We start from the raw sequence: 27,870 nt of genomic DNA, 5'->3' as shown, positions 1-27,870 counted from the left end.
ACAGCATTTTTTTACTAAAATTGCAATCCCTTTTTGACGTATTGCATGACACAGCATGACACTATAATTATACGCGCTATAGCCACAGATTAGAGAATAGTTACTTCCATAGCACTGGTGCAGCGACGTAGGTATTATGGCGATTTTTCGTATTTTCGGAGTTATGACTTTTTTTTTTTAATTTTCACCTATCACCGAGCATAAAATACATAGATCAAATAGGTAACTACTGAATCTCTATTTATTTTAGAAAGGATGAAAATTGAAAGGTCAGAAAAAAATTAAACGACACAATATCCATAAAAACATTTTAATAAAATCATAATCACTTTCAAAAAGAAATCCTTGTTCGCTTATTATTTAGGTAGTTATCTTATCACATAATAGTACCTAAGTGTATACTTGAGTCTTGGTGTAACTATAAATTTAGAATTTCCATACGGAAGTTATATTTTTTTATTATATAACTGATACTATGTATTTACAAATTTTTCGTTGACAATTTAATAGGCTATGCTTTAGAACAGCATCATAGTAGAAAAATTGTATAGGACAAAGAGTAAAATTAGAAATTTTACAGACACGGAGTACATTTACCTATACCTACTCCATGTCTGTATCATTATACAGTTTCCAAATTACGCTCGCACTATTAAGTTAGCACCTATTATTATCACTGTTGTGTTTATAGATATCTAATTACATAAATATCTTAAAAATTAATTGCTTCCAATTTTATCCACCTCTCCGCTCGGGCAGCAAACTCCAGCATAACTGCAAAAAATTTAAACAAAAAAGGTTTTCAATTCAGCTGTTTTTTTTTTTTGGGTTTTTATAACCATAGGTTTTGAATAATTCCGTTACTATAAATGTATGAAATGTATACAGCATGTTAGGAATATTAGAGCAGAACTTAAAAGAGATATACGTACCCGTCGCCAACAATGCAGTAGAGTTCAGCGTACTGAACAGAACTGATTGGCTTGGCTGAACGACAGCGTGTCACATACACACAGACACCCGTAGAAGCGTCCGTAGATTTTCCACATTGTGCATCGCCTCCACTTGTAGTGGGGACCTGTAGATATATATTATAATATAAATAGAAATAAGTCATCTAATTTTGATTCCATTCGAACCTATTCCATTCCATTAGGATTTTCTGTACGGTGGTGACATTTCCGTGCACATGATTCCTAGAGCTTTTTAAGTCCGGATGGAACAAAAAATTGATATAAATTTGAATTTACATTTTACTTAACATTTATTGACTATCTAACATTAGAGGATTTGCACTCACCAGTGAGGCTTTGGTTATCTTTAGGTTCACTTGTGTACCATTGACCATTAACTCCAGCATATCTGTGGTAACGTTGATGAGGTCTTGAGCCCAAGGATATTCATCTAAATTATATTGGTTCAAGGGCGATAAGGGAGGAGTGCTGAATGTTGTTGATGCGTATTCAAATCGCTCAGCTGTGGAACATTCATAATAAAATCATTATTCTTCATAATTTAACAGATTTTTTTTTTTGGTAATTATATAATTTAACATTTAAGTAGGTACATATTTTCATGATTTTAATAATTGATAATTGGCTTGGCGATAGCATGTTATTATATACAGCAGATCCATCACGGTACACGTACACCGTAATTCAATGACCAAGATCTATAGGTACTTCAACTTTCAAGTAAATAATATGAACTCAGTCAAAACGAACGATATAAATTAATTCTAGTCCCTTCTGGGTTTAAATAAAACTCGTATGATAATTATAAATTATTTTTAATATTCATTTGTATTTTCGTTATACTGTCGCGATCGGTTACACAGAGCAAGTAATACGTATAGTAAATCTCATCAATCTCACGTTGGGGAGAGATAGGTTACGAAAAAATAGTTTTAAAACTAGTAAAATATGATTATTTACTCAAATTTGGAACACATTAACTTTATTTTCTTTTTAAATTACGTATTTGTCGACGTAGAAATGTCCGTATTTTATAATATAATATGTATGTATGTGCTTACAATAGGTATATTAGACGATATTTACCTATACTTTGCTGAGGCATCGGGTATCCGAAAAAATCTAAAAATGTAGATAAATATTGTGTAGTTAATAACAACAATAAAATTACGATTCATAAACGAAAGGAACCAATATGTTATGTACAAGAAAATAGGATATAAGTACCTATACAACATTAAATGAACAAGATAAGAACTGCAATAGGCTTGCAATAGGCGTTAGCATCATCACTATCAGTCATCACAATGTATATAGGAGTGCTCACCTCTTAAGGTGATTGCTACGATCTGTTCCCAGCCAATGTCCCGCTAGATGGCGCTGAATTCTACATTTCTAGTTTATTTGAGTTTTTGCGTAATTGGAAAAGATTAAGGTCGTAGGAATAGTCATGGCGATTACTGAATATTATATTTTATTTAAATATGTCATATCATTGCCTTAAAATCCACCCAATTCGGTAAAACCATGCGTTTTAACATCTGTCATTGCATACAGGGTCGTTTACACACACAGACGTATACAAAAATGATAAAGATTGAACTCTAGATGGCGTGAATGTAAAACAAGTTTGGCGTGTATGTATTTGAGTAGTTAGTAGCATATTATATTCTGAATTTCTGATCCATGCCTATTCACTCAAAACTACCTAATAACACTAATGATTTGTAACAGTAAATTATTTCAATAGGTAGGTATTTGAACATTTCCCAACAAGACGTAAGAATAATTATTCGTAGGTATACAAGATACAATAACAAATCTAATACACTATTTATTATTTTATTATTTACTAGCGGTCCGCCCCGGCTTCGCCCGTGGTACATGTTTACGTTTTCTCTCCATAAGAAGTAAGAACCATCCTCGTACTTCAAGGAATATAATAAAAAAAGAATTATCGAAATCGGTTCAGCCGTTCTCGAGTTATGCGCTTACCAACACATTTTGCGATTCATTTTTATATTAGACTAGCGGTCCGCCCCGGCTTCGCCCGTGGTACATGTTTACGTTTTCTCTCCATAAGAAGTAAGAACCATCCTCGTACTTCAAGGAATATAATAAAAAAAGAATTATCGAAATCGGTTCAGCCGTTCTCGAGTTATGCGCTTACCAACACATTTTGCGATTCATTTATATATATATAAGATTATGTGAAAATAACCAGGAAGGTGAAAAACATATTTATGAAAACATAGTAACATATGGCTGTCGCTACAATAATTATATTTCAATTTTATCTTTTTATACCTAGTAGAACTGGCCGACGAATAAAAAAAATCGTATTAGAATACAATATATTACGGAACAAAAAAAGGATTGTAACTGAATTAGGTAGGTATGTTTGTTTCTGGGCGCACCGTTTTCGACGACGCGACGCGACGCGCGACGTAAGCGTATAGGTATAGGTACCTACTTTGCTAAAACAAACTAATAAAATTGTGTGTCTGTCTGAAAATTCGGAAAAGCATATTTTGCAAGTTTGTGATTACTTTGATAGTTTACCGATTTATAATAATTGTAATCGTAATTGTATAATATATAATTTGCAATGTGGTGAAATTTCATAAAAATCACGGGCCAATTTTTTGTTTTGAATCCCACCGAAAATATAATTGCGTTATTAGAATAATTAATTACTATACCTACCCACGATCAATTATTACAATATAGTCTCAAATGCATACTAGAGAAATATTGCAATTTGATTCAATTAAAATGCATAGCATACAAAAATAAATTCACAACACAAGAAATTCCGCGCGCAAATCATAGCGCGTGTCAATGAAATCAAGAATGTTTTATATCAAGCCGACGCGGACGAGCGACGACGCGACGCCGAACAAAAGTACCTACGACGGACGACCACGCTTCGAGTTGCCAAACACACAGCCAAACAACAATAATGAGTAATAAATTGTTTACAAAAAAAACAAGTTTTCCATTTTTCTGTATGAGTAGACAGAACTTCAAAACGCCACCTGCTACGGTTTATATTATGAACGATGGTTATAAAAATAAAAGTTATAGGTATTTGTTGGTGTAAACTATTTTATTGATCAATAATTTTGGAATTTAAAACTGTCAACATTGATTACAATAAAACGCAGTTTTATTTTATTACACTATTGTTTTTTTATCAAAACATGTATTTGAAGTACCATATAATATTATGCTGATCCAAGCATTTTCACTCAAAACTAATATCACTAATGATTTGTAAAAGTAAATTATTTCAATATACATTTCATAACCAACAAGTAAGAATAATTATTATTATTCCTACCTACAACAACAAACCTAAAACACTATTTACTATGGGAAAATAACCAGGAAGGTGAAAAACATTATATTATTATTTACGATTTCGACGCACTCGACTTTTAGTAAAATATAGTAGGTAAACATAATATTATGGTTTTGATTTTTGCTACTAGTATAAGAAAACTGCGTGTTCAAACTACTTGTTTGTCTGTCTGAAAATTCGGAAGTACTTTGGTAGTTTACCGATTTATAATAATATTGTATATATCGTTGTTTAAAAAATATTCAAACACAATAAAATATGATATACTGATTTATCACTGGTTTCAGTGATGAACTGATGAGTCAATGTTAGCCACTATACTTTCGTCATACGTGTGTTATGTGTATGATTGATGTGATTTGCAACGTGGTGATATTTCAGAAAAATCACGGGTCAAATTGTCCCACCGAAAATATAACTGCGTTATAAGAATAACTATACCTACGATAAATTATACATAATACAATATAGTCTCAAATGCATACTAGTGAAATATTTTATTTGAATCAATAAAATAAAAAAAAAATAAAAAATAATAATAATACAAAAATAAATTCACAACACAAGAAAATCCGCGCGCAAATCATAGCGCGTGACAATGAAATCAAGAACTTTCGAGCCGACGCGGACGCGACGCGGACGACGAAGGAGCCTAACAAAAGTACCTACAATCATAGGCGGCTCGTGACAAAATTGTATGGCCGTGTTCACTTGAAATAAAACAACGAAAATAGGTACCTACAATAGCGTTAGCAGTACAAAAAAAATGAGCACCACATTATAAATGTCTATTTAATATTTATACACTAAAAATTATAGAGTATTTCAAAACGAATTCAATTATTATTTAGCAATAATTAGAAAATCCCCGAATTTGCATTCGTGATCGTATTCATAGTGTTTGTCTACACTAATATTATAAAGAGGAAAACTTTGTTTGTTTGTTTGATTGTAATGAATAGGCTCATAAACTACTGGACATTTTACCAATGTTTGCAAGTTTGTGATTACTTTGATAGTTTACCGATTTATAATAATTGTATACTTATATCATTGTTTAAAAATATTCAAACACAATATGATATAGGTACTGATTTATCACTGGTTTCAGTGATGAACTGATGAGTCAATGTTAGCCACAATACTAATCACTTTCGTCATACATGTGTATGAACTATGATTGATGTGATTTGTAATGTGGTGAAATTTCATAAAAATCACGGGCCAATTTTTTGTTTTGAATCCCACCGAAAATACATATATTACTAATTGCGTTATTAGAATAATTAATTACTATACCCACGATCAATTATTACAATTTACAATATAGTCTCAAATGCATACTAGAGAAACATTGCAATTTGAATCAATTAAAATGCATAGCATACAAAAATAAATTCACAACACAAGAAATTCCGCGCGCAAATCATAGCGCGTGTCAATCACAGATTAAGTATTAGTTATGGTGTCAATGAAATCAAGAATGTAATTTATATCAAGCCGACGACGACGCCGAACTAAAGTACCTACAGTACCATTTACCTTCAGTGTACAATACAGTTTACAGACCTACGACGGACGAACAATAATGAGTAATAAATTGTTTACAAAAAAAAACATAGTTTCTAAGGTCATTAGTTTTATTTTATTTTATTGTTATTTTCTTTGAACGATTGGAAATGAAATTACTCAATTTTTACACAGAACTTTGATTTATTAGAATTATGCTCATTATGTATAAGATAACGAACGCGAATGCACGACATCTAGCGCGTCTTATGTCTAAACATCGCCTTTCGTTTAGACATTGACGCGCTAGATCTGTAATAAGTATATAGTCTATGCGCTAGATGTCGTGCTTTATGTCGTGTTTCGCTTGGCAAAAGTCACGCACACTACTGTAGAAGTGTCAAATTTTTCCGGTATTTTACTGTTGTTTTTCTAAGTAAATATTGTAAATTATTGATTAAAAAGGTCGAACGCGCACACATTTCATTATAGAGAAGTGATAAAATGATTAGTTTTAAAGAAATAGTGTCTGTGTTAAGTGTTTAGAGGTAATCAAAAATGTATGGAGGGACGGTCGGAACATCCACCTTAAAGCAGTAATAATTACTTTGTAGGAAAGTGATGGCGCTAGAGGGGTCGGCTAGCGCCGTCACTTTCTCACGTTGGAGTAAGACTGCTTTAAGATGTACAGCGTACAGGTAAACCCCTGGATGCATAATAGACAATAAGTTATAATCTAGGCATAGTTATGTGATTATATTTACCTTCTGAATATGATGTGGACAAATGTGATAATTTAGGAAAAACTGAAAATATTAGTGGATTTTATTGCTCTTAATTCAATTAATTATCAAGTACTAAAGCAAGCTACTAAAGTACCTAATCGAATCAATAAAAAATTAAATAAATTCGTTAGGCAGGTAAATTAATATAGAGAACCAAATATTTACCACTTCGATGAGAGTTCAAGCTAAACGGTGCCATACCTGAAAATGTAGATCAGTCAATCTTTATTACAATCCATTTTAATATTCTAAAATTCTGAAAGTAAAGTAAGTAGGGCAAAAATAATAAGGTCTTAAAATATTTGTTGCTCGTGGCGTCAATAAAAATATGTATGTATCCAGTATCTCGCAAATCTTCTTCTCTGTTTTATGTTTTTTGGTTTCTAAATAGGTATGTATGTTTTTAGTTAGTTTATTCGATAGTTGGATGCATACATATATAAAGGTTTAAGAATAATTAAATATTCGATAAACACCCTATTGGGTTAAATAAAATAAATTTAAATAAAATTAGATTTACACCTCAAATTGAACATAGAACCGACCGAATTAAACCACAAAATTTAAAACTCGAACACATGCATTCAAAAATGCATCCATGCAATTTTAAACCATAGCTATAAACGTATGGTACCCTTATATCCATAGAACAGTTAATATGCATTCAGAATAACACAAGAATTATACCACCTACCTAGCCGTAGACATCACTAGACACGGTAAGAAGAGGAACATCTCATTCTGTCACCACCGAGTCTATCACTAAATATATTGAAGCAGAAATTTCGCGTAACACTCATTGGCTGTCGGTAGATACATCACGTTCGAGGTGAGGTCCGGTTTTAAAAAGGTCACCAGGAAAAAAAGAGAAAATACACCACTGTGACTCATAATGCGAAGCATTAGAGAGTGCTCTACCATCGAAAAATTTGTTTGCCTTGGTTCCGCAACCATTTAATTAATCATACGATTGGTAATCCACGTAATATCCCAAATATGCACATGATATGATGATTTTATAGATAATTTAATGGAGATTAATACTGTCGAGATGGTTTCCAGGATAATGGTGTAATTAAGTACACTAATAGCATGTATATGTGAAACATGCTATCGCCAATGTTGTTAAGTTCATACATTTCACTTATAATGGTTATCCTTTATTTAATCGTTATTAATCCTGCACAATGCACATATTGCTTACCATAATCTAGATCTTCTTCTTCAAATGCATCTGCTACCGCTTGAAACGAAGGTGCGGGTGGACCTAACGATATAAAATCATGCTAAATAAGTACGTATGCGTTATCATAACAAGCTTGATATAATATTATGTATGTGCAAATTTTACACCCTTAAATGTAAGTTTCATTGCAAACAATTAGTAATTATAATGTTCGTAGGTAAATTCGTACCTACTAGCAAATAAGGGTGGCATACCTCTTTCATTATAAAGGATGCAACGGGCTCTTGTATTTAAGTAGGTAATAATAATAAAAGAATTGTCTATATAACGTGCTTTTCCGATTTAATTATTACTAAAAATAAGAATATTTACCGTATAGAGATTGATATGAAGCCGGTCGAGATAAGGTGAGAGAAGACATGAAGTGACCCGATAGAGCTGCAATATGAAGAGGATTTCAGAAGCTTTTCAATATTTATTTAGATTTAAAAATAACCTTATGTTCACAAGGAGAAAAAAAGTACTTACGGATAATACTATTTTGCGGGCCATTATTATCTGCGAAATCAAAACCTGAAAAATCGCATGCAAAAATAAATACCATGAAATAATTACCAATAAAATTTCTTATAAAGATTTGATTTTATATAAGATTGAGTTTTACAATGAAATAATTGGATTACAATGAAATCCAAATTTATTCTATCTGATGGTTTGATACAGTACCCAATTTTTCGATAGGTAGATATAATATCTCGCGAGTTATATTGGTAAACAAACGGTAGTTTAGGTAGTAGTTAAACTAACTATGAGCAAAAACTTGAGAAACATTACTTGGTTTTAAATCCACGGATTCGGCGTTAACGGCAGATTTAGTGGCATTGGGTTTAACTACAACCAGCGAAGTCAATGGTGTTACGAACTCGTACTGGAAAAAAATACAGTTAGCCAATAACCATAAAAGAAATAAAAAAAATCACATGAAATATTTCAAATTCCAATGCAAATTACCTTCAGGGCTATTTGTAAAGCTTTCTTTTCTGGTGTATTTTCCGCCTTTATGTCTGCATCGGAGATTTCTTTTTCATCCAGCAACTGTTTGATAGTGAGATATGCCCACAAACGTTCTAGCGGCATGTACTCGTTCTTACCACGTGAAACGGGGATTTTATGCATTATTTCGTATTTTTTCTGTAACCAATTTATTTTCTGTAAATATTAATTTTCTGTAACCACTAGAATCACCCAGTGATCTCCAGTAGACTCCTTTTAACAACTCTCACTTGCGTTATACTCACTGCAACTACCTATTCCTATTACGAGGAAACTATAACGCGGCTTAATGCATTGTAACACTGTAATGTGTACAAAACAATGTAGGTAGGTACTTATTCGAGGAAAATAATAGTTCAATACTTAGGAGAATAAAGGATTCCGGTTTCATTAAAAATCATGAAAATATTCAAAAAATTGACCTGATATATATAACTATAAAACATCATCTACTTATACATATAATAAATCTGTAGAAGGGTCAATTCTGTACATTGAAAATATTGAAAAAATAAATACCAGGGGGTGTTACTGGATCGATACCAAACCCAAATATGTGATTAAAAAAATTTTTGTCTGTCTGTCTGTCTGTCTGTCTGTATGTGAAGGCATCACGTGAAAACTAACGGTTCGATTTCGATGAAACTTGGTATAATTATACCTTATTATCCTGGGCGTAAAATAGGATACTTTTTATTCTGGAAAAATACGTAGAATCAAATTAATCTTAATTTTTCAGTTTTATCCATAGACGTTGTTCTGTAGAACCGCGAACACACGTTGCGTATTATTATTATAGGCCTAGCCGTATTTGGGTCCAATAGATTTATAAGATGTCATTGTCAGAGTTACTCAAAATGGAGAAATAAACCATCCACGCGAAGACCGACATCCGCGCGGACGCAGTCGCGGGCGGAAGCTAGTCTCTAATATATTTACCAATATAACGTACCCTGCTAGGTCCATCGGAGACTCCGCAGATACCTATGATGTGTGTATCGATCTCTGACACGTCTTCAGCGACACGGCCCGCCACCACCACTTCTGACCCATCATACACTGCGCGGAACTTGCTACGAGTTAGAGAACCCTCCTTTATCTGAAAGATACACATTATTTTTTTGCACTTGTCCATTTATTTTTCTTGTTTATAAATTAATGCAATCGGAAACTTCATAAACACTCTTGTCAAGCACATTATATTATTATTATGAATCGTGCATAATTTCATAAGAAATGTATAATATGTACGAATAAAATAAGTAAATAAATAAATTAAAATAAAATAATAATAAACATCCCTGCTGTAACACAGTGGCGTCAGCGACTAGCACGGAGGGAAGTATGTTTGTTTGTACCTAATAATTGTTATGTACCTATATGCCTTATGTTTATGTGTAATAATTGTTATGTACCTATATATCTTACTGAAACGCATGTAACATGTTCTTTGTAATAAATAAATAAATAAATAAAATATGTTAGATACATATTTTATTATTATTATAAAAGCATTTCTATGTTGACTTACTTGATCTTTGGGATATGTGAATTTAACGTTAGATAGAAGCGGCGACGACACCTGTTGGTAGAAATCGCGCAACTGTAAAGCTGCATCAGCTGCTTCATAAATATGTCTCATGAAACCCTCATTCTTTAAAGATAATTTGCGTAAGAAACTGCGGTCAGCGTCTTCGCCTGTAAAAGTAATAATGCTTATAGTTATGTGTAGTTAACAGACGAACTCAAAAGTGCGACCTTCAAAAACCAACTTTTATATACTTATAACAAACTTATATGTAAAAAATATGCATGTATCTTATATATAAAAATGAATCCCAAAATGTGTTGGTAAGCGCATAACTCGAGAACGGCTTAACCGACTTCGTTAATTCTTTTTTTATAATATTCCTTGAAGTTCGAGGATGGTTCTTATGTAGAGAAGACGTGAATATGTACCACGGGCGAAGCCGGGGCGGACCGCTAATCTTCTTATATATAAAATGAATCGCAAAATGTGTTGGTAAGCGCATAACTCGAGAACGGCTGAACCGATTTCGATAATTCTTTTTTTATTATATTTCTTGAAGTACGAGGATGGATCTTATGTAGAGAAAACGTAAACATGTACCACGGGCGAAGCCGGGGCGGACCGCTAATTATGTAATAAAAATTACTAAATTCTTACCGAAAGCGAGTGAAAATATAGAAGCCTTCTTCTCCCCAAAGTTCTTTTCAGAAAGGTGAGTTAGGATGCGAGCTGTATTGGTCTCTCCCTCAGTCGGATCTCCGTCCGTCAAGAAAATAATTATGGGTTCCAAATCTGCAAAGTCATCCATATTATTTTAATGTATCACAAAATACATTTATTTTAACATCATTCGATAAAACCGCGCACCACCAACCTTTCTATAACGGCTATAACCTATACAATAGATAACTAGGTACATATATCTAATTATTATTATTCTACTGAATTGTTTTATAAATACAATCTTAACAATAATAATATAAGTATGTTATGATAGTTACCATTTTTATCGGTATCAACGGGGTCATCTGCAGCTTTCTCTTCGCTGACCGTAGTTGTTGGCGAGACAGTGGTTGCAGCGACTTCCGTTGTGTTTTCTTTCACTTCCCAATTTACCCCTTTTCGAATTAAGTCAATAGCTACACTAAGAGCGCTATTTATATTTGTACCTAAAAATTACATAAATATATTTTATTAAGCAACATTTTGAAGTAGTGAACCCAAAAGTTCCCAAAAGACTATGGATAGTTTCGTAGGTAGTAGTGTTAGTAGGTAAATAATTTACTTTTGGAATTTGGTATATTTTAGTATTTTGCCTTCCTCATCTTACATATCACTTTTCATGCATATTTCAAAGCAAATACAGAGATAATTAATAAATATATTTCGTAAGTAAATTACCGCCGTATGATTGCAATCTTGAAACAATCACTTTAGCTTTAATAATATTTTCAACTGTAGCTTCTGACGGTGGTACTAGGGTCGGCGGCTCGTAGCGGTAGTTGTAGTAAGTGTGACTTTCATTTTTTGGTTGAAGAACTTCTTGCAAGCTATGAACCTATATCCAGAAAAAGTAATCTCGCCTATATTATATATGTATATCTATATATAAAAATCAATGCCACTTTTCGTTGTAATTCCATAACTCGAGAACGGCTGAACCGATTTCGATAATTCTTTTTTTATTATATTCCTTGAAGTACGAGGATGGTTCTTATGTAGAGAAAACGTTAATATGTACCACGGGCGAAGCCGGGGCGGACCGCTAGTCTATCATAAAATTAAATACAAAAATTCATCGATTTATCCTAGCAACACCACGAAAGCTGTATAATATATCCATAAAGAGGACACTAGCATATATTTTATTATAAAATACGTTTTCATCATAGGTCATTGCCATTAAAACCCGTTATCACTTATCAGTAACGTAATTTATAAACTTTCTTTATATTTTATATCCATAAAAAAGTTAAATTGTTGCATCAAGCTTTGTTAAAATTAATACTTAATTAAGAAGTTATTATTCTGTGATTAAGCTAAGTATATGCAATAATAATATTATGACATGATATTAATGGTAACATACATTTTGCATCAATGAAATTGGTAAATTCTAGTTTCTATTTTAAATCTTATTATTATTAATAACTTACCACAACATTCGAATTGAACTCAATAATACTAAAATAGTCTCCAGGATTAAGCTTGTCCAAGATAGTTTGCATCGCTTCACGTAACTGCTCTATCTTCCTCCCCATCATAGAGCCAGATGTATCGAGAACGAAAACTGCGTGTTTCTTAAGAGGAGGAAGTGAACTGGGAGCTAAGAAGTGTACGAAATACCCATCGTTAACCTATAATGATAGACATTTTTTATTTGAATTGTTTCCATGATGTTTCCCAATTTAATTGAAAAGTAATTGAAATGATTATCATTCTTACCAAAACTTCACCGTTCTTTGAACGATCTACATCATACTGCACTACAAATTGGCCGATTGTTCCTTCTTCTTTCTTTTCTTCTTCAGGTCTTCTGCCATAATAGTAAGGTCTGTTGGAAGCAGATTCCTTCGACTTAGCCTGGATTTGAAAATAAGTATTTTAATATAATAATAAATATTCATAATAATCTTTAAGCACCTGAAAACTTTAATAACGTACCGAATATATTTCCATAAGTCGTTTTTGTTCCTCAAGATTTGGTTTAAACGTTATAGTGGCTTCCCGGTCATCGTGAGCTCTGTCTATGAGAGCTATGGGATTTTCTGTAAATAATTGTTATAGGTAGTTTCGGCATTATAAATGTTGATGCCGGTTACAAAAAGATTTCTTATAAACTTTATTATCTACTCACGTGCATCTTGCTCAGTTGCGTCGATTTCATTACCGGTTCTAACTTCTGGCACTCTCAATTTGGTAATCTTCTCTGTCTCGCGGATATGAACTGTAACCTTCATTTTCGGTACTAAAGCACCTGGATGCAGATTGATATCGTGGTTGTATACGCCATTACGACGGACTAGTAGTTCTTCGTAAGTTAGGTTGAAGACGGCTGTTGTATTTGCTTCAACATTTACTGACACCATAAAATGATTTGAATCTCTTGCTCTGAAATTAGTTAAAGTTTAAAATCTATGAAAACAAACAAAGTCCTTTGTCGTGTTTTTTACGCGAGTAAGTATAATAATTGGCCTTTAATTTCTAATGGATATGCCTTTTTAACAGATTAAGTATATAATGTATAAAATGTTACTTTGCAGATATATGTGCAGCCCCGAAGCCCTGGGACACAGCCTCATTGTAAATTTGTTTTGCTTCTTCTTTCTCCTTAACATATGCCTTATAAGACTTTCCATCTAAGGTCCTGAAAATGACAAAAATATATATGTATATACCTAAGTTAAAATATGACACATTTGTATGTTTCTTATTAGGTATAGTTGCTTCTATTTACATACATAACGAATCCACTGATAAACGCCGTTTCCGGAAGAAGCATGCGGAAGAAGGCCTCCTGTGCTCGTCTGGCTCGGTTCCGAACCGTTGTGACCACGGACGTGTGAGCATATCGTAGTGCTATTTCTGAGTGAACTCGCATTTCTGTTAACTTTATTGGAACTATGGGCTCTTCTGTTGTTGGCTCCTCCGATATCAATTCAGTAGGAGTTGTATTCTATAATAAAAGGTTATCAACACTAAGTAAATTTTCATAAATCTACTGCAATAAAAACACATCGAAAATAAAACTATGAACGTAGTACTGTATAATTACATAACTTATCAAAAGTACATGTTATTATTTTACACTTTGAAAACACCCATATAAATAATAGTAAAAAAAGTAACAAAAGTACCTAACAAAGTACAAACCTACCTAGGTACGACTGAAATGTGAACTGTAACCACTAATTTAACAAAAAAAAATTTGTATAGTTAACATATTAATTAACTAACTAACTACTTACTTAGTTACTTAATAAAATTTATTTCAAATAATTTGTTTTTATATTAGTTATAAAGATAAACTTTTAGGCAGTGATGGCTCAGTGGTGAGTACCTCGGGCTTTGAATCGACAAGTTTTTTTAATTTATCCGATCGTGAGGAAACCGACATATTATGTACTGAGAAACAAAAGTTCGACGAAATGTGATCTGCCAATCCGCACTTGTCCAGTAGTAAGTAAGTAGTCCGTAGTATCCACCATAATTATGTATGACCTCATAGGAGCCCTCATAGGCTCGTGTAGGTATTATCTGTCTGCTCCTGCATTGGGAACATACAATATGAGCTAATAATGATGATAATGTAAAAAAAAATTTACTTACCTCATCTTCAGATCTAGCTATTACTAGCGTTTCCTGAGTAGAGACTGCAGCAGAAGTAACCGCCGCTATCAGTGCCGCCAAGCACAATAACGTGCTTTTCCTTCGCATGATTGATATAGATACCTTTTGAAAGTTAGGATCCATTAAAATGTGTTCAAAGTGGATAACATTAAACTAAAATATTTTATGATTATCAAAATCTAAATATAGCGTAACTAAGTATTTACAAGATAACGAGCTCATGAAGTACCTAGCCAAAATTGATGTTCTTGATTTGTCGATACGGCAGGGCTGGACATTATTTAGATTTTAGGCGGTTAACTAAAAATAAAAGCCCGTTTAAAATAATGTTCTGGCCTCTGGCTATAGCACATTTTAAATGTTTAACAGTATTCTAGTTACTACCCCATAGTACAAACGTGAAACGCTGCATGCTGATGCAGCTTCTATGCTCGTATGGCTATGGTCCTAGGAACCGAGGAGAGTGATTCAAATACGCATTACTGATGGGAATTAAATATTTCACCGTGGTATTAAGTGGCTACTTATTACCACGGTGAAAGAGTTACATAATACCTATATAGTAACTCTTTGGCATCCTAAACATCTCCAGACAAAAATTATATTATAAAATCGCTCATCTGGGACGTGAAAGAAATAACAACAAAAATAATCAAAGAAACACACGTTCGCATATTTCATAATATTAGCTGTTGTATTAGGTATATTATTAGTAAGGAAAGGATAATGGATATAACTATAGGTAACCACAAGTTTAGATTTACTCTGAGACACATTTTTACTTTCTCTTTCTATTTTATAAATTAGTAAAAGGTAAGAATGATAATATATTTAATGGGTAACTTTGTAAATGATTAGATATAAGTATAAAAATATTTGTGTTATTATAATATTTAGAATTACTTGTTTTTGTTGCTGTTGATTACATATGGTGATTCTTAGAATACTGAATGAATAAGTACCTACATAATACTATATTATTATTATATGTTATGTTTTGGAACTATCGCCATTTTCAAGTTAAATAGTTAGCGATATCGTGACCTGCCTTGACCTTGGTATTTCCATATTGCAAGATTCATCTGTAATTATTATTTTGATTGACTAAATTAATTGATTCGGCATTTTGATAGGGATTTTTTTTTTATTCTATTTTTTCGCAGACACAAGCTTAGGTATTATTTAACTACATAGAAACTTTTATTTAAAAATGCTATCATAGTAGGTAGTTACCTACCTACGTTAAAAACATTTAAAAATTATAGGTTTTATACATTTATTTTATAAATACTCAAACTTTAGATATGAAATTTCAGCAATTATGGAATATAAACAAATTTAATTGCGAATGGCTAGAACAACTAAGCATAATCAAACAAAACGATATAACCAGTTGAGCTTGTATATTGAAGAAGAATAGGTCATTCACATAGGTAAGGTATACAAATTCCAGGTTGGAAACCTGGTAGATTACACCACACGGATTTTTTATGGATAAACAATGTTATGTACCTAACTGTTGTTTATATTCTTTAAGAGTTGAACTTTAACGCGTTCTTAATACATATTTATACTAGTTATAGTGATATATATCTGCGATAATACCAATAAGAAATGAAATACCAAAATATTAGCTAGAGTATAACGATTTACCGGCTACTGAAAGTTATTATTGTTACGTGCATGGAAGTATACTCACTGATTTGTTTACGCTCAACGAGATGATTGCCTCAATTGAAAAACGTTCCTTAGAAGTATAGACCTCTACTTATTTCTCTGATAACGGGCGTGCGTTCGGCTCGTCCACCGTCGCGGAACTCGTTGCGACAACAATCACGTTTGCTTATATATCTACGTGCATATATTAATATCATCGCTAACTCTCGCCTCTGCAATACGCAATACTATTTTTTATGCATTTGTTACCACTTATAAACTTATTGTGATCATAGTTACCGGTTTGATCTTCAAAATTTTATATTTTTAATTGAGGAAAATATTATCATGGTGTACCTACCAACTAGGCATGTACAGTACTCCAAAATTAATAATGCGCATGCAAATCTTCGCTAATTGTCGTATTTCCAAAATGTATTTCATTTGAATAAACAAATTTTACTAAATTATGCATGAAGAAAATGCATTTAACAACTCTATATACATATCGTCTTCGGATGTTCCGGGAATATGACAGTTACCGAACTGTGACAAAGATTTCTATGCGCATTATCACTTTTGGAGTACTGTACCTATATAATTTTCTTAGAAAAAGACGTCTATAAAGTAGATAGTATAGTATGATGTATCAGTTATGTTATGGTTAAAGCCCGATACACAGTCTCTTTATGAAAAGACTAGCTTTCCGCCTGCGGCTTCGCCCGCGTTTTCAAAGAAAAACCCGCATAGTTCCCGTTCCCGTGGGATTTCCGGGATAAAACCTAGCCTTTGTTACTCGTGGATAATGTAGCTTTCGAATGGTGAAAGAATTTTTAAAATCGGTCCAGTAGCTTATGCCTATTCATTACAATCAAACAAACAAACAAAGTTTTTTTTGTTGTTCTTTGTAAGTGTAGATTGGTTTATCCTAGGTTTGGCAAAAGCCATGGCCATCCTCGATATATTTTTCAATTTCGCCCTTTGAATGAAGTATTTTTTAGTCAAACCTAGGACCTCTTAACTTATCAGTCAAAAATCGAAAGTAAATTATTTTGATTCGGTTTTGGCCTAGTCAATCCTAGACGCGACTGCAAAACTCGGTCAAACGTGGCATTCAAATCAATGCCTCACCGTGTCAGAAAAATTATTATTTTTTTATTTTAAACTTATGAAATTACTAGCGGTCCGCCCCGGCTTCGCCCGTGGTACATGTTTACGTTTTCTCTACATAAGATCCATCCTCGTACTTCAAGAAATATAATAAAAAAATAATTATCGAAATCGGTTCAGCCGTTACGGTACGCTTACCAACACATTTTGCGATTCATTTTTATATTTAAGAAGATTTACAACAAACATTTAGGCTGGTTGCAGAGCTTTACCGACCGTCAGTGCGTACCGTCGGTCCTGAGTACCTACTGACGATACGCATCAACAATTGTATGACTATGACACTAATGCGCATGACAATACGCGTGCGTATGGTCGGTCTAGCTATGAACGGTTTTATGAATTTCCATACATATGGCAAGCGCGACTGACGTACGCACTGATGGTCGGTCAAGCTCTGCAACCAGCCTAAAATTTAAAATTTATACTCAGAGCCGATTTTTCCTTCTTTGGTTAATTAAACCTTAGGGTTAAACCAAAGATGGAAAATGATATTAAAATGTACAGGTGAAGCAACTACCAAAACATTCTTATAGAACAAATTTTTAAAATGGCCGTTTGATACGATATTCGACGAATAATTAACCAAGGATTGAAAAATCGGCCGCTCATCTTACAAACTAACTTCTGCAACTATCTCAAAGCATTTCAAATGCAAAATGAAAATCACGAAAACTGACTAAATAGTGTCAGAACTGGCAGAGGTAAGCGGTTCAAGACTTGAAAGCTGCCTGAATGATATAATGCTTTCAAATACTTGTACGGTACATACCTAACGAATTGAAGTTTTTTGAAGTGAAACTCCTATAACGGGGTTGGAAAAAAAATTAGTGTAACATTTTTTCGTTACGCGTGACATTTTTCGAACCTACGAGTGCCCGAGCTTTGGGGTTTGTCTATAACATCTGTAACACTAATATAGAATTACTGCAGTCTGCAACCTTAGGTGACACTCTGGAAAATACATGTCGACATAAAAATTGATTGTTTTTTTCTAGTCTTCAATAAAAAGAACTGTGTGAACTAGACGTAGGTACCTTTTTTTTTTTTTATAGTGGGGAAATCTTCCAAAAGACGTAGGTACCTACTTGTCTTTACTGCAAATATTTTTTTATTCATGTCTCATCTAGACACATTTAAAAAATGTAATCTTGCGCCAATTTAAGAATAATAACAGTTGTAAAAAGATCGGGTCCAAAAAGGAAAGCCTAGATGAGAGCTGAAAATAGTCCAAAAGACTTGTGTCTGAATCACTTAGGTGTATGAAAAAAGATGTTGGCCGATACTCAGATCTACCCATTAGGTAGATACACAAAATTCCATCAACATCGGTCCAGCCGTTTCGCAGGATTGTAGTAGGTAACTAACATTGTGATTTGAAAATTTTATATAGGTAATACATAGAGAAGATAAAGAAAAACTTTCATCAAAATTATCTAAATTTTACAGTAAAGACGATGAAAAATATTAGGTACATCACAATAGCTAAGTAGACCGTACTATATTGTGAATTATCTTCAAGATTTTTGTAGATTTTGTCAATAAATGGCTGGCGAGTGGTATATGTTGCTCTTTGTTTATAAAGGTCTTCTAGGTCGTAGGTATTACCGTTTTGTCTGTAAATCACCTGTATAAATTTTCCTTTTCTATCAAGTTATTATGTTAGCTTTTAATAATATCATATTCTTATGACTTTCAACATAATATGTTTGATATTAGGAAATTTAGATCCAAATATTTTCAATGGATTTATGAAGTAGCGTCATAATAATTATTGTACTTTGAATTACTTAAAACCTAAAAGGAAAACCCAAGAGACCATAATTTTGTAGGGATGACCATTTTCCTTGTATTAAGTTGTGCGTTTTTTGTATTGATTCTTTTTAAACCCACAGGCCAGTGTAATTCGTAACTGTAAACGTACTTTTAAATATATTTCTGGTAACTAGTAAAAATAATTTTTTAAAGTGTCGTTATTAATTATTATTTATGCGTTCGAACTCGTTTGAAGCGCGTACATACAAGCGCCACCTGTGCAAAGACTGCGCGTTTAAAATACGCCGTACAATGTTTTTATGGGCCACAACTTTTCGACAGATTGCAATGAAAATACATAATATATATAATAGACCGTAGATAACTGCGTTTTTCGAAATAACAAAAAATATACAAAAGTATTAGGACGAGCTTTTGCAAGCGACTTACTCCCAACAGCATCTAAATCTAATTCAATCGAGTTCGATTCAATTAAACACTGATGACTGAACAGTGAATATTGAATACTACTGAAAACTAAGACAGCCCAAGATCTTGCTATGGATCAAAATGAAACTAATCTAGGTTGAAAAAATTAGGAGATGAGCAAAACTGTTTTAAACGGTGACACATATAATTCAGATTAAAACAAACAACAATTTAGGAATAACCGGCTACAGTGTAGATAGACTTACATATTTATGATAATATGATATGCTTAACAATAACAAATAAACTTTTGACCATTATCTTAATGAACATCATTTCCAGTGTTTGTCACTTATCGTTCCTCGAATATATTGTTAATAAAAAAATTAAATGCTCAGAATCCTTATCTAATAAATAATAAAATAGAATAAACAAAATTCATTATTAGGAAAAATACGTAACGATTGGTCTCTAGAAATGCTATTGCTAAATCTATTTCAATAAGTCTTTTTCCCGTAGTTACTATTAGTTCATTTCTCAGATTTAAACAAACTGCTAACTTTATTTAATTGAAGCTAGTTGCTAGCCACTCGCTTTGTTATTCCCCTTTTTTATTGGGTCGTTCCAGTCTAATCTAATCTCGCGTTTCTAGTCGCTTCTCCATGCAGTTTGACCGTGAACGTGTGCAAATAAGCTTTAAAAATACCCATTTCTTAATTAACTACGTACGATAATTATGGCGACCTCCTATTCCTATGTAAGGGTATCTACGAATTACGATATCTCGACCCTATAATATAACATTCTAAACGTTTAATTTCACATATTATTTGTCTGATAGATAAGCTAAACAGAATATATCCAGAAATTGAATATATCCATAATCGGGCGTAATTGTTTGCAATAACATTATTATAATGAAAACTAAACATGAGCGAATACAATAAACGGCTGATTGATATATGGATCAAATAGAGTGAATAAAAACATTCGGCACACGAAACAGAGCTAAAAATTTATAAAATTTCTTTTGGGGTAATTAAAACTTACGTTACATAAATATAACGTAAGAAATTAATTTTATCAACCCACTCTCTCTAAGAAATGGGTAAGTAGACATAAACCACCCCACCCTCTGCCTCCACTGAGACACTGAGATGTGATATAAATCATGAATCACGAGGAAATGATGAAAAGAAACAAGGTAATCAAATTTGTACTTAGTGTAATTTTATTAACAAAATGTAATATGTAAGTGAAATAAATAACATATATTTTAAAGAAATATTAAATTTGTACAATATTTTATATTTCTTATAGATTACATCAAAAATTAATTATCCGAAAAAGATAGAACAACAATGCACCTTAGCAAATTAAAGGTTATATAAATATACATTCATAAGAAAATTATCTTTAAAAACATTGATTAAAGTTCGTTTTACCCTTTAAAATTATCCATGCATCTATTTTACAAAATAATTATTAACTAAATTATATTTTTATAATATGAGATGAGTTTTGTAAAGTGAATCACAGAATAAGTAACAGTGTTACCGAAGGCCCTTATTGTAGGCGTGATGTCGCTAAGGCTTTATTTAGAATATTTTCATGATACATAATATTATGTAATAATATCACTTTTAAGTACACAATAATATGTAAAGGTGCATACAACGCTTGCTATTTATGGTGTATCTTTTGTTGTTAGTAATTGCTTATTAGAATGTACAATTCTACTTAAAATTCGCAAAATTTAAATACTTATAGACTTTCTAAGTTAAGGTATTGAAAATGTATAAGATATACACAGACACTCAGATCGCTCCGAGCGCTCGCATATGATACGAGTTAAGAGAGGAGTGGCAGTTCGTAGCTAGATTTAATTGTTAAACTACTTATCGCCCTACGGAATCGTTATTTTGTAAAAATAAGAAACAAATCTGTTACACGAGTTCCAATGCTCGTCACGACTTTAATATATTATCTTAACCCGTGACATATACAATACAAAACTATTTAAATACAAACAAAATTACAGTGCGTAAAATGTACACAATTATCTATATAAATAGAGTACTTTTATATTACAAAGCTAACGAGTCAAAAGCGACATTTGCGTCAACTGGATATCGACATTGTTCTCTACAATAACATACAATAAAATATAAATACAGTATCTCTCTTAATATTGATAGATCCAATAAGACATCGACATCGATCACAGAATATCATACATCTATTTTAAACCGTCAGTACAATAGTCGTGAATAAATCGTGCAACAGGAATGAGAATGGGCCGCCGACGCGGCGTCGCACAAACTTGGCACTTTATGAGTATTCAATTACGCTACAAATATAATTCACGCCGGCTCTCTCGAAGACTTCTACGAACTAGAGGAGGCACACGCTCAGGTCGACGAAAACGAGTTCGAAAAATATAGAAATAAATACGAAACTAGCCTAATACGTTCGCACCGTATCCACGGTCAGTCGTCGCGTCGCAGCAGAAGGATACAGCACTAGGGGGGCCGCTCACAGTCGGATGTCGTTGGTGGCGGCGGCGAGCAGCGGCGGCTGCGCGCGGCGCCAGGCGGCGGGCTGCGGCGGCTCGTCGGGCGCCGGCTCGCGGTCGCGCGGCCGCCCGGCGCCCTCCTCGGCCGTGCGCACGAACGCGTGGCACTGCACCTCGTCCTGCGCGCTGTAGCGGTGCAGCGTGGGGAACTTCAGGTTGGCCACGATCAGCGAGTTGATGGGCCGCGTGGGGACGCTCACCGTGGTGGCCGAGCGCTCGATGCGCTTGGCGTGCCCGCCGGCCGCCGTCAGGTCGAGCGACTGCCCGCGGTTGTACAGCCGCGACTGCCCGAAGCGCGGCGTCAACCGCCCGATGAGGTTGTCCTCCTTGCGGCTCTTGTTGCCCGATTGTGAATCTTCCTTGGAGGCGGTTTCCGACTTGGGTTTTTTCTTGAGAAAAAACGGCGTCAACCTCTCCGCGAACGGTCTCGACGTATTTGCGGCGACGTCGTGGACGTTCGAGGTGGAATTGGAGGTCTTGAGGGTCTTGATCGATTTCGACTGGGTCTTGATAGGATTCGACTTCCTCTGTAAACTTATCCTAGAAAACATGCCATAATCGTCTTTTTCTTTTCGATCTTTTGACTCCTCGCGTTTAGTTTCGGTAGAATCTCCTTCGGGAGTTTCGTCTTCGCACACTTTGAGCACACAGTAATTTTGTATTTCGTCAAGTAAACTATCATCGTTTGAAGTGGTGTCGATTTTACTTGTGGGCCTCTCTTCTCGCCTCTCTATTTGACCGCTTGAGAAATCTGAACTTGCGGCATCCGGTAGACTGGTTGTCGAACAAGACAATTCTTTTCTCTGAAGCGCAGGTTGGTCTCCAGATTTCGATTCTATATCTATGGGTTTAGGTTGAAGTCTCACTCGTGCAGCAGTGTTTCCTCTGGGAGGAACCGCAGGTGGAACATCTTCCTCGGACGCTTGTGCATGGCTCATAAAATTGGCCATGAGCTCATACTCTTTACATCTATTTGTCAACTCATAGTCGGAACGTTTAGGCGGGGCAATTTCCGGTTTAGGCCTTCGAACAGGAGGCTTTCTTTCCACATCGACATATTCACACAGAGGAGTCGCCGGAGACACTACGGTAGGCCGTGACGGGGATAGGCGCGCCGGTTTCGGAGGTCTGGCTGGTTTTTCATTGGAGGCATCGCTATCTTCGGACGGTTCGTGCTTGATACAAGACATAGTTAAATATCCACTACCCGTGGATTTATTAGATTTTCCCGAGGAGCGTTCATCGCCGAGCCTCGCTAATTTTAGAGACTCAGAGCTGGAACAGATGTCGATCGAAGGCTGGAGCGGGAGAGCTTTGCCGTCGAGGTCTATCGTGGGCGACACGTTGCCGCGCCACGGCCGCCACAGGAACGAACCGCTCTCTATGTTACCAGCGGCACCGGCCAGATGTAAATAATTGTCGTCGCCGATTGGAGCTTGTCTATAAAAAAAAAAGTAAAATTAAATATTATGATAACATGATAATTTAGGCTTAATAAATATCGATTATAATAACAAACAAAATAATCCACTTACTTGCTCCCATACTTTGTTTCCCTCGCTAGCGACCTCCTATATATACAGTGCCTGTGCTCCAAGTCAAACATAACTCTCTGTAAATCCCGCAGCGTTACCGCTTCCGCTTCGCGCTCTTCTAGACTTGTATCATCTGAAAAAAAAATTAATATCTTAATTAGCTTTGTCGAATGCGCTGATGTTGTGTAAAAGTTAATTAGTTTAACAGTTTATTGATTTGCAGGGTTGTATATGAAGTTTATAGCAAACAACAGCAACAAAAAGTCAACAATTACAATTAGTAATAATAACAGAATACCACGTAAAGTATCAATATAAAAATGCAACTTGTATACAAGGCTGACGCACTCGTACAGATGATTGACGCGATTGACAAACACAAGATGGGCGCCGATTATATGATTTTCCAACTCCATTTGCGTTCCAGCTTTCCATTTCATGTACACGGATTGCGAAGGTATTATTTTTTTGTGTTATTTTATTTTATTTTTTATTATATCAAACTAAACAATGTTGTTTTGGTTTTATTTGCTTAAGATGTTTCATTTTTATACTTTTGGCAATAATGCCGCCATAAATAAAAAATATTATGCACTAAAATTGAAAACATGAAATACGTAATTCGGAACACGATGAAGTGTCACAGGAATCATCATAGGTGAAAAGGACTTTATAATATATAGAGGGTGCGTACCGGGCGGCCTGCGCAGGCGCGCGTCGAGCAGCGCGGCGTGCGCCACGAGCAGCGCGTGCAGGCGCTGCAGGTCGCGCGCGGGGTCGAGGCGCAGCGCCAGCGCGGCCGGCCCGCGCGCCGCGTCCGTGTCCCGCGAGCCCGCCGCCACCGCGCCGCCGCCGCCCGCGCTGCCGCACCCCTCCGCGTCCGCCGAGCTGCGACCGCAACTGCGCACACGCAACAAAACACAATGTTAAAACCAGTACAATCAATAACCTTATCTACTGCTACAAACGAATGATATAAAGCGTTTTAATAAAAAAAAAACACTCGTGTTAAATATTATTTAATATAATTTAACTAAAAAGAATCAAAAGTTCGAGGACATGAGACATCCGCCAACCCGCACTTGGCCAGCGTGATGGATTATGGCCTGATCCCTTGAGGGAGGCCCGTGTCCCAGCAATGGGAATGTATATGGGCTGATTATGAACTAAAATCACAACTTATACATAATTTAAGGTTGATGTTGTTATTGGGTATGTAATATATTTTTTGTTCAATATCACGTACGTAAGTAAGTAAAATATTCCTTTTTATAGCATACTACTAATTTTATATAGGTATTAGCCGTACCAAAAAATGTATATAATTCAAATAAAAAATAAACTTCATTCATTTATATTTCATTTCATTATAGACAGAATAAGCACATACCACGTCCACTTAGTATCACTATAGTAGCCGCGGTGCGGTGCGGCGGCGGGCGAGTGCCGGCACAGCGCGGACAGCAGCCGCAGCCACTCCGCGCGCTCCACGCAGTTGCTCGCCTGCACGAACAGCACGCGCTCGCGGTGCACTGCAAGTAATAAATTATTATAGTAATTCTAATTTTAAATCAATAATTTCGAAAAAACTAGCCGATTAAGTAGGTGCCTGCACTGTTGAATGTTAGCTTTTAAATTATTTTTTTAGAAAAAACAGCCGATCTAACAAGTGTCTGAACTAAACGAAACATATAAAACGCGTTATTATATTATTCTTTCGACTGATAGAATAGCAAAAATGGTTGCTTTTTCATCCATTTATATCATAAACAATAATTCCATTCACCTAGTTTGAAAACTTATACTCATATTTAAATAAAAATACTACTCTATTTTTCCCTTCGTCATATTTCTCTGTATAAAAAACTAGTTCTCATATTTTAATCTATCAAGTTGTACTCACCAATTTGGAAGATATTGTTAGCGTCTAGTGGTGCGCCAGCGGGCGGGCAGTCCACGGGCGCCACGGAGAGCACGCCCGATAGAGGGAGCCGGTGTGCCGCCGCTTTAGCACCACAACGCGACCACCATAACTCACCACTGGAGATAGACAACATTTTAATATCGCAATTCGTAGGATATGTGAATGGGTTGAATAACAATGGGAAGATACGTTCTAATTATTTTTAGTCTATAATATATAAAATATTAAACCGACTATATAGCTCTATTCACAGTAAATCTCTCTCAAAGGTAATCTTTAAATTACAATTATTCAATAATTTGATAAACCTTTTTCTCGCACAAAGCTTTACAATGTCGGAAATTAAGATAGCATTGTTAACCCAAAATGATACCGTAAACCACAAACAATAGAGTATAAATTACCTGGTCAATCTGAAGTGTCTCCGTTTGGAGTGCGTGTGCGCGGGCCGCACCCAGCGGCGGCGCGGCGAGCCCGGCCCCATGCGCACACCCTCCGAACGCTTTATCATCGTCCTGTTGACGAACACGTCTTATAAATAACATATCTGACTTAACAATACTGTGTAAATGTGTAAGATAATAAGCACCATATTTACAGCATTATTAAATAAGAACAAGACTGTAAAGTGAGTTCTAGAAAAAATGCTTGCAATCAAAAAATTATTGCAGGTTTTATAATATGTCACATGTAATGTGTTTTGTGAATTAAAAATATCACTAGAAACTCTTGAGTTGATGCAAAAAATTGAGCTTTATAATATTTTAAAGAATGACTTACCAAGAACGCTCCCAGGTTATACGAAAGCAATAATTTAAAACACTTTATTTAATATGTACAATGAAGAATCTTAGTATTAGAATAATATAATAATTCAAATAAAATATTGAATACCAACCCTTCTTTGAGTAGAACTGATGTTTCTTGTATATTGTTGTTTTGTGTGTCTGAACTGGTGGAGATTATTTCGAGAAACTGCCTTATTGCTTGCACCTGTACAGAAATAAAATGTTATATTTATATAATTCAACGATTTATTCATACATTAGCATTGTTGAATTTCATAATGATTATTTTGGAAGAAATATTGTAAACTGATTACTAAATAGTTTAGTCCTTTCAGATTCCCAATACCTGCTGAGGCGAGGTTAGTCCAATATAACTAAATTAGTATCAAATCTGCCCTACTGCTTCAATATACATCTATATTAGTGTACCATCTACCTTACTATGTCTATGTACAAATGTATGACGTACATGTCGTGGCGTGCAGAAGCTCCGGTAGAGTTCCGCCATGTACTCCTCCTTGCAGACCTGCTGCGCGGACCGGCTGCTCACCAGGTTGCCGAGCGACTGGATCGTCTTGGAGATCAGCGTTAGCGTCCGCGTCGTTTGCAAGTCCTGGGTGAATAGATCAAACTTTAATAAAACGTTGGTTATTAGTAGCTGTGAAAATTAGAGAGTAGAACTAGAAAAAAGTACACACGAATTGAGAATTGCGAACCTTTTTTTGAAGTCGGTTGATGTACAGCGTAAAATTGAGATACTAGTTTTTTACACACAAAATTTATAAAATAGGTAGTTAAGATGACTAGTTAAGCTTGTTGTTGACTTGTTTTATTTAAAGATACATTTGACTTGTCTATTTAGCGTTTAATTTTCCCTTTGCTGTCTGTGTACAAAAATAAGCTACCTAAATTGATAATTATAATTTTTTTTAAGTTTCTACTCCATTAATTTAATAACTAAGCAAAATCACAACTCACAATCTGTTCCGTGGTGAGATCAAACAGCCTCGGTCCGAGTATGGCGGGCGCGAAGAACCTGAGGAATATGAAGCCGGACACGACCGAGTAGCGCACCTCCGCGTTGGCGGGGAAGTGCCGCGCGGCGCACTGCCGCAGCGCGTCGAACAGCCGGCACATGGCCGCCGGGCACGTGCCGTACGACGACGTGATCGCTGCGAACACCTGCACGAGACGGAACATTTCGTTACCGATTTGGTGTGCTTATAGACTTCGATCATAAAATATGTTCTTATGCCAACAGGCTTTTGTGTTTATGAACTTCGCTT

At 34.9% G+C, this 27,870-nt stretch overlaps 2 protein-coding genes across 9 annotated transcripts in view; both read right to left on the bottom strand.

Moving 5' to 3' along the window:
- Positions 1-294: 294 nt before the first annotated feature.
- Positions 295-16,591, bottom strand: LOC123705671 (inter-alpha-trypsin inhibitor heavy chain H4-like). Of its 7 annotated transcripts, XM_045654614.1 has the most exons (24): positions 16,452-16,591; positions 14,732-14,854; positions 13,864-14,078; positions 13,659-13,769; positions 13,260-13,513; positions 13,067-13,170; positions 12,848-12,985; positions 12,559-12,759; positions 11,804-11,960; positions 11,404-11,571; positions 11,060-11,194; positions 10,403-10,569; positions 9,824-9,970; positions 8,830-9,009; positions 8,653-8,746; positions 8,347-8,391; positions 8,191-8,256; positions 7,837-7,899; positions 6,798-6,833; positions 6,612-6,653; positions 2,061-2,096; positions 1,301-1,476; positions 933-1,078; positions 295-774 (listed from the first exon to the last, which is right to left on the bottom strand). In XM_045654614.1, exons 2-24 carry the CDS (start codon positions 14,837-14,839, stop codon positions 720-722), a joined length of 2,844 nt encoding a protein of 947 aa, XP_045510570.1. In that variant the 5' UTR covers positions 14,840-14,854; positions 16,452-16,591; the 3' UTR covers positions 295-719. The 7 variants fall into 7 exon arrangements, with proteins under 7 accessions (XP_045510570.1, XP_045510571.1, XP_045510572.1 ...); XM_045654615.1 differs by lacking the exon at positions 6,612-6,653; XM_045654616.1 differs by lacking the exon at positions 7,837-7,899.
- A 4,409-nt stretch (positions 16,592-21,000) lies between these two features.
- LOC123705665 (GTPase-activating protein) overlaps positions 21,001-27,870 on the bottom strand; it is a 28,269-nt gene continuing 21,399 nt past the window's right edge. For both annotated transcript variants that reach the window (XM_045654586.1, XM_045654587.1), the window contains 9 exons: positions 27,563-27,766; positions 27,054-27,197; positions 26,695-26,789; positions 26,201-26,311; positions 25,776-25,912; positions 25,263-25,404; positions 24,567-24,772; positions 23,873-24,005; positions 21,001-23,777 (listed from right to left, as the gene is read on the bottom strand). In XM_045654586.1, the coding sequence (XP_045510542.1) occupies positions 22,298-23,777; positions 23,873-24,005; positions 24,567-24,772; positions 25,263-25,404; positions 25,776-25,912; positions 26,201-26,311; positions 26,695-26,789; positions 27,054-27,197; positions 27,563-27,766 (2,652 nt within the window). In that variant the 3' untranslated portion in view covers positions 21,001-22,297. The remainder of the gene's footprint in view (positions 23,778-23,872; positions 24,006-24,566; positions 24,773-25,262; positions 25,405-25,775; positions 25,913-26,200; positions 26,312-26,694; positions 26,790-27,053; positions 27,198-27,562; positions 27,767-27,870) is intronic.

This window comes from Colias croceus, chromosome 2 (assembly GCF_905220415.1).
Source record: "Colias croceus chromosome 2, ilColCroc2.1".
NCBI lineage: Eukaryota > Metazoa > Arthropoda > Insecta > Lepidoptera > Pieridae > Colias > Colias croceus.
The sequence above is the reverse complement of the archived record's forward strand: the minus strand, read 5'-3'. Positions and strand labels throughout refer to the sequence as shown.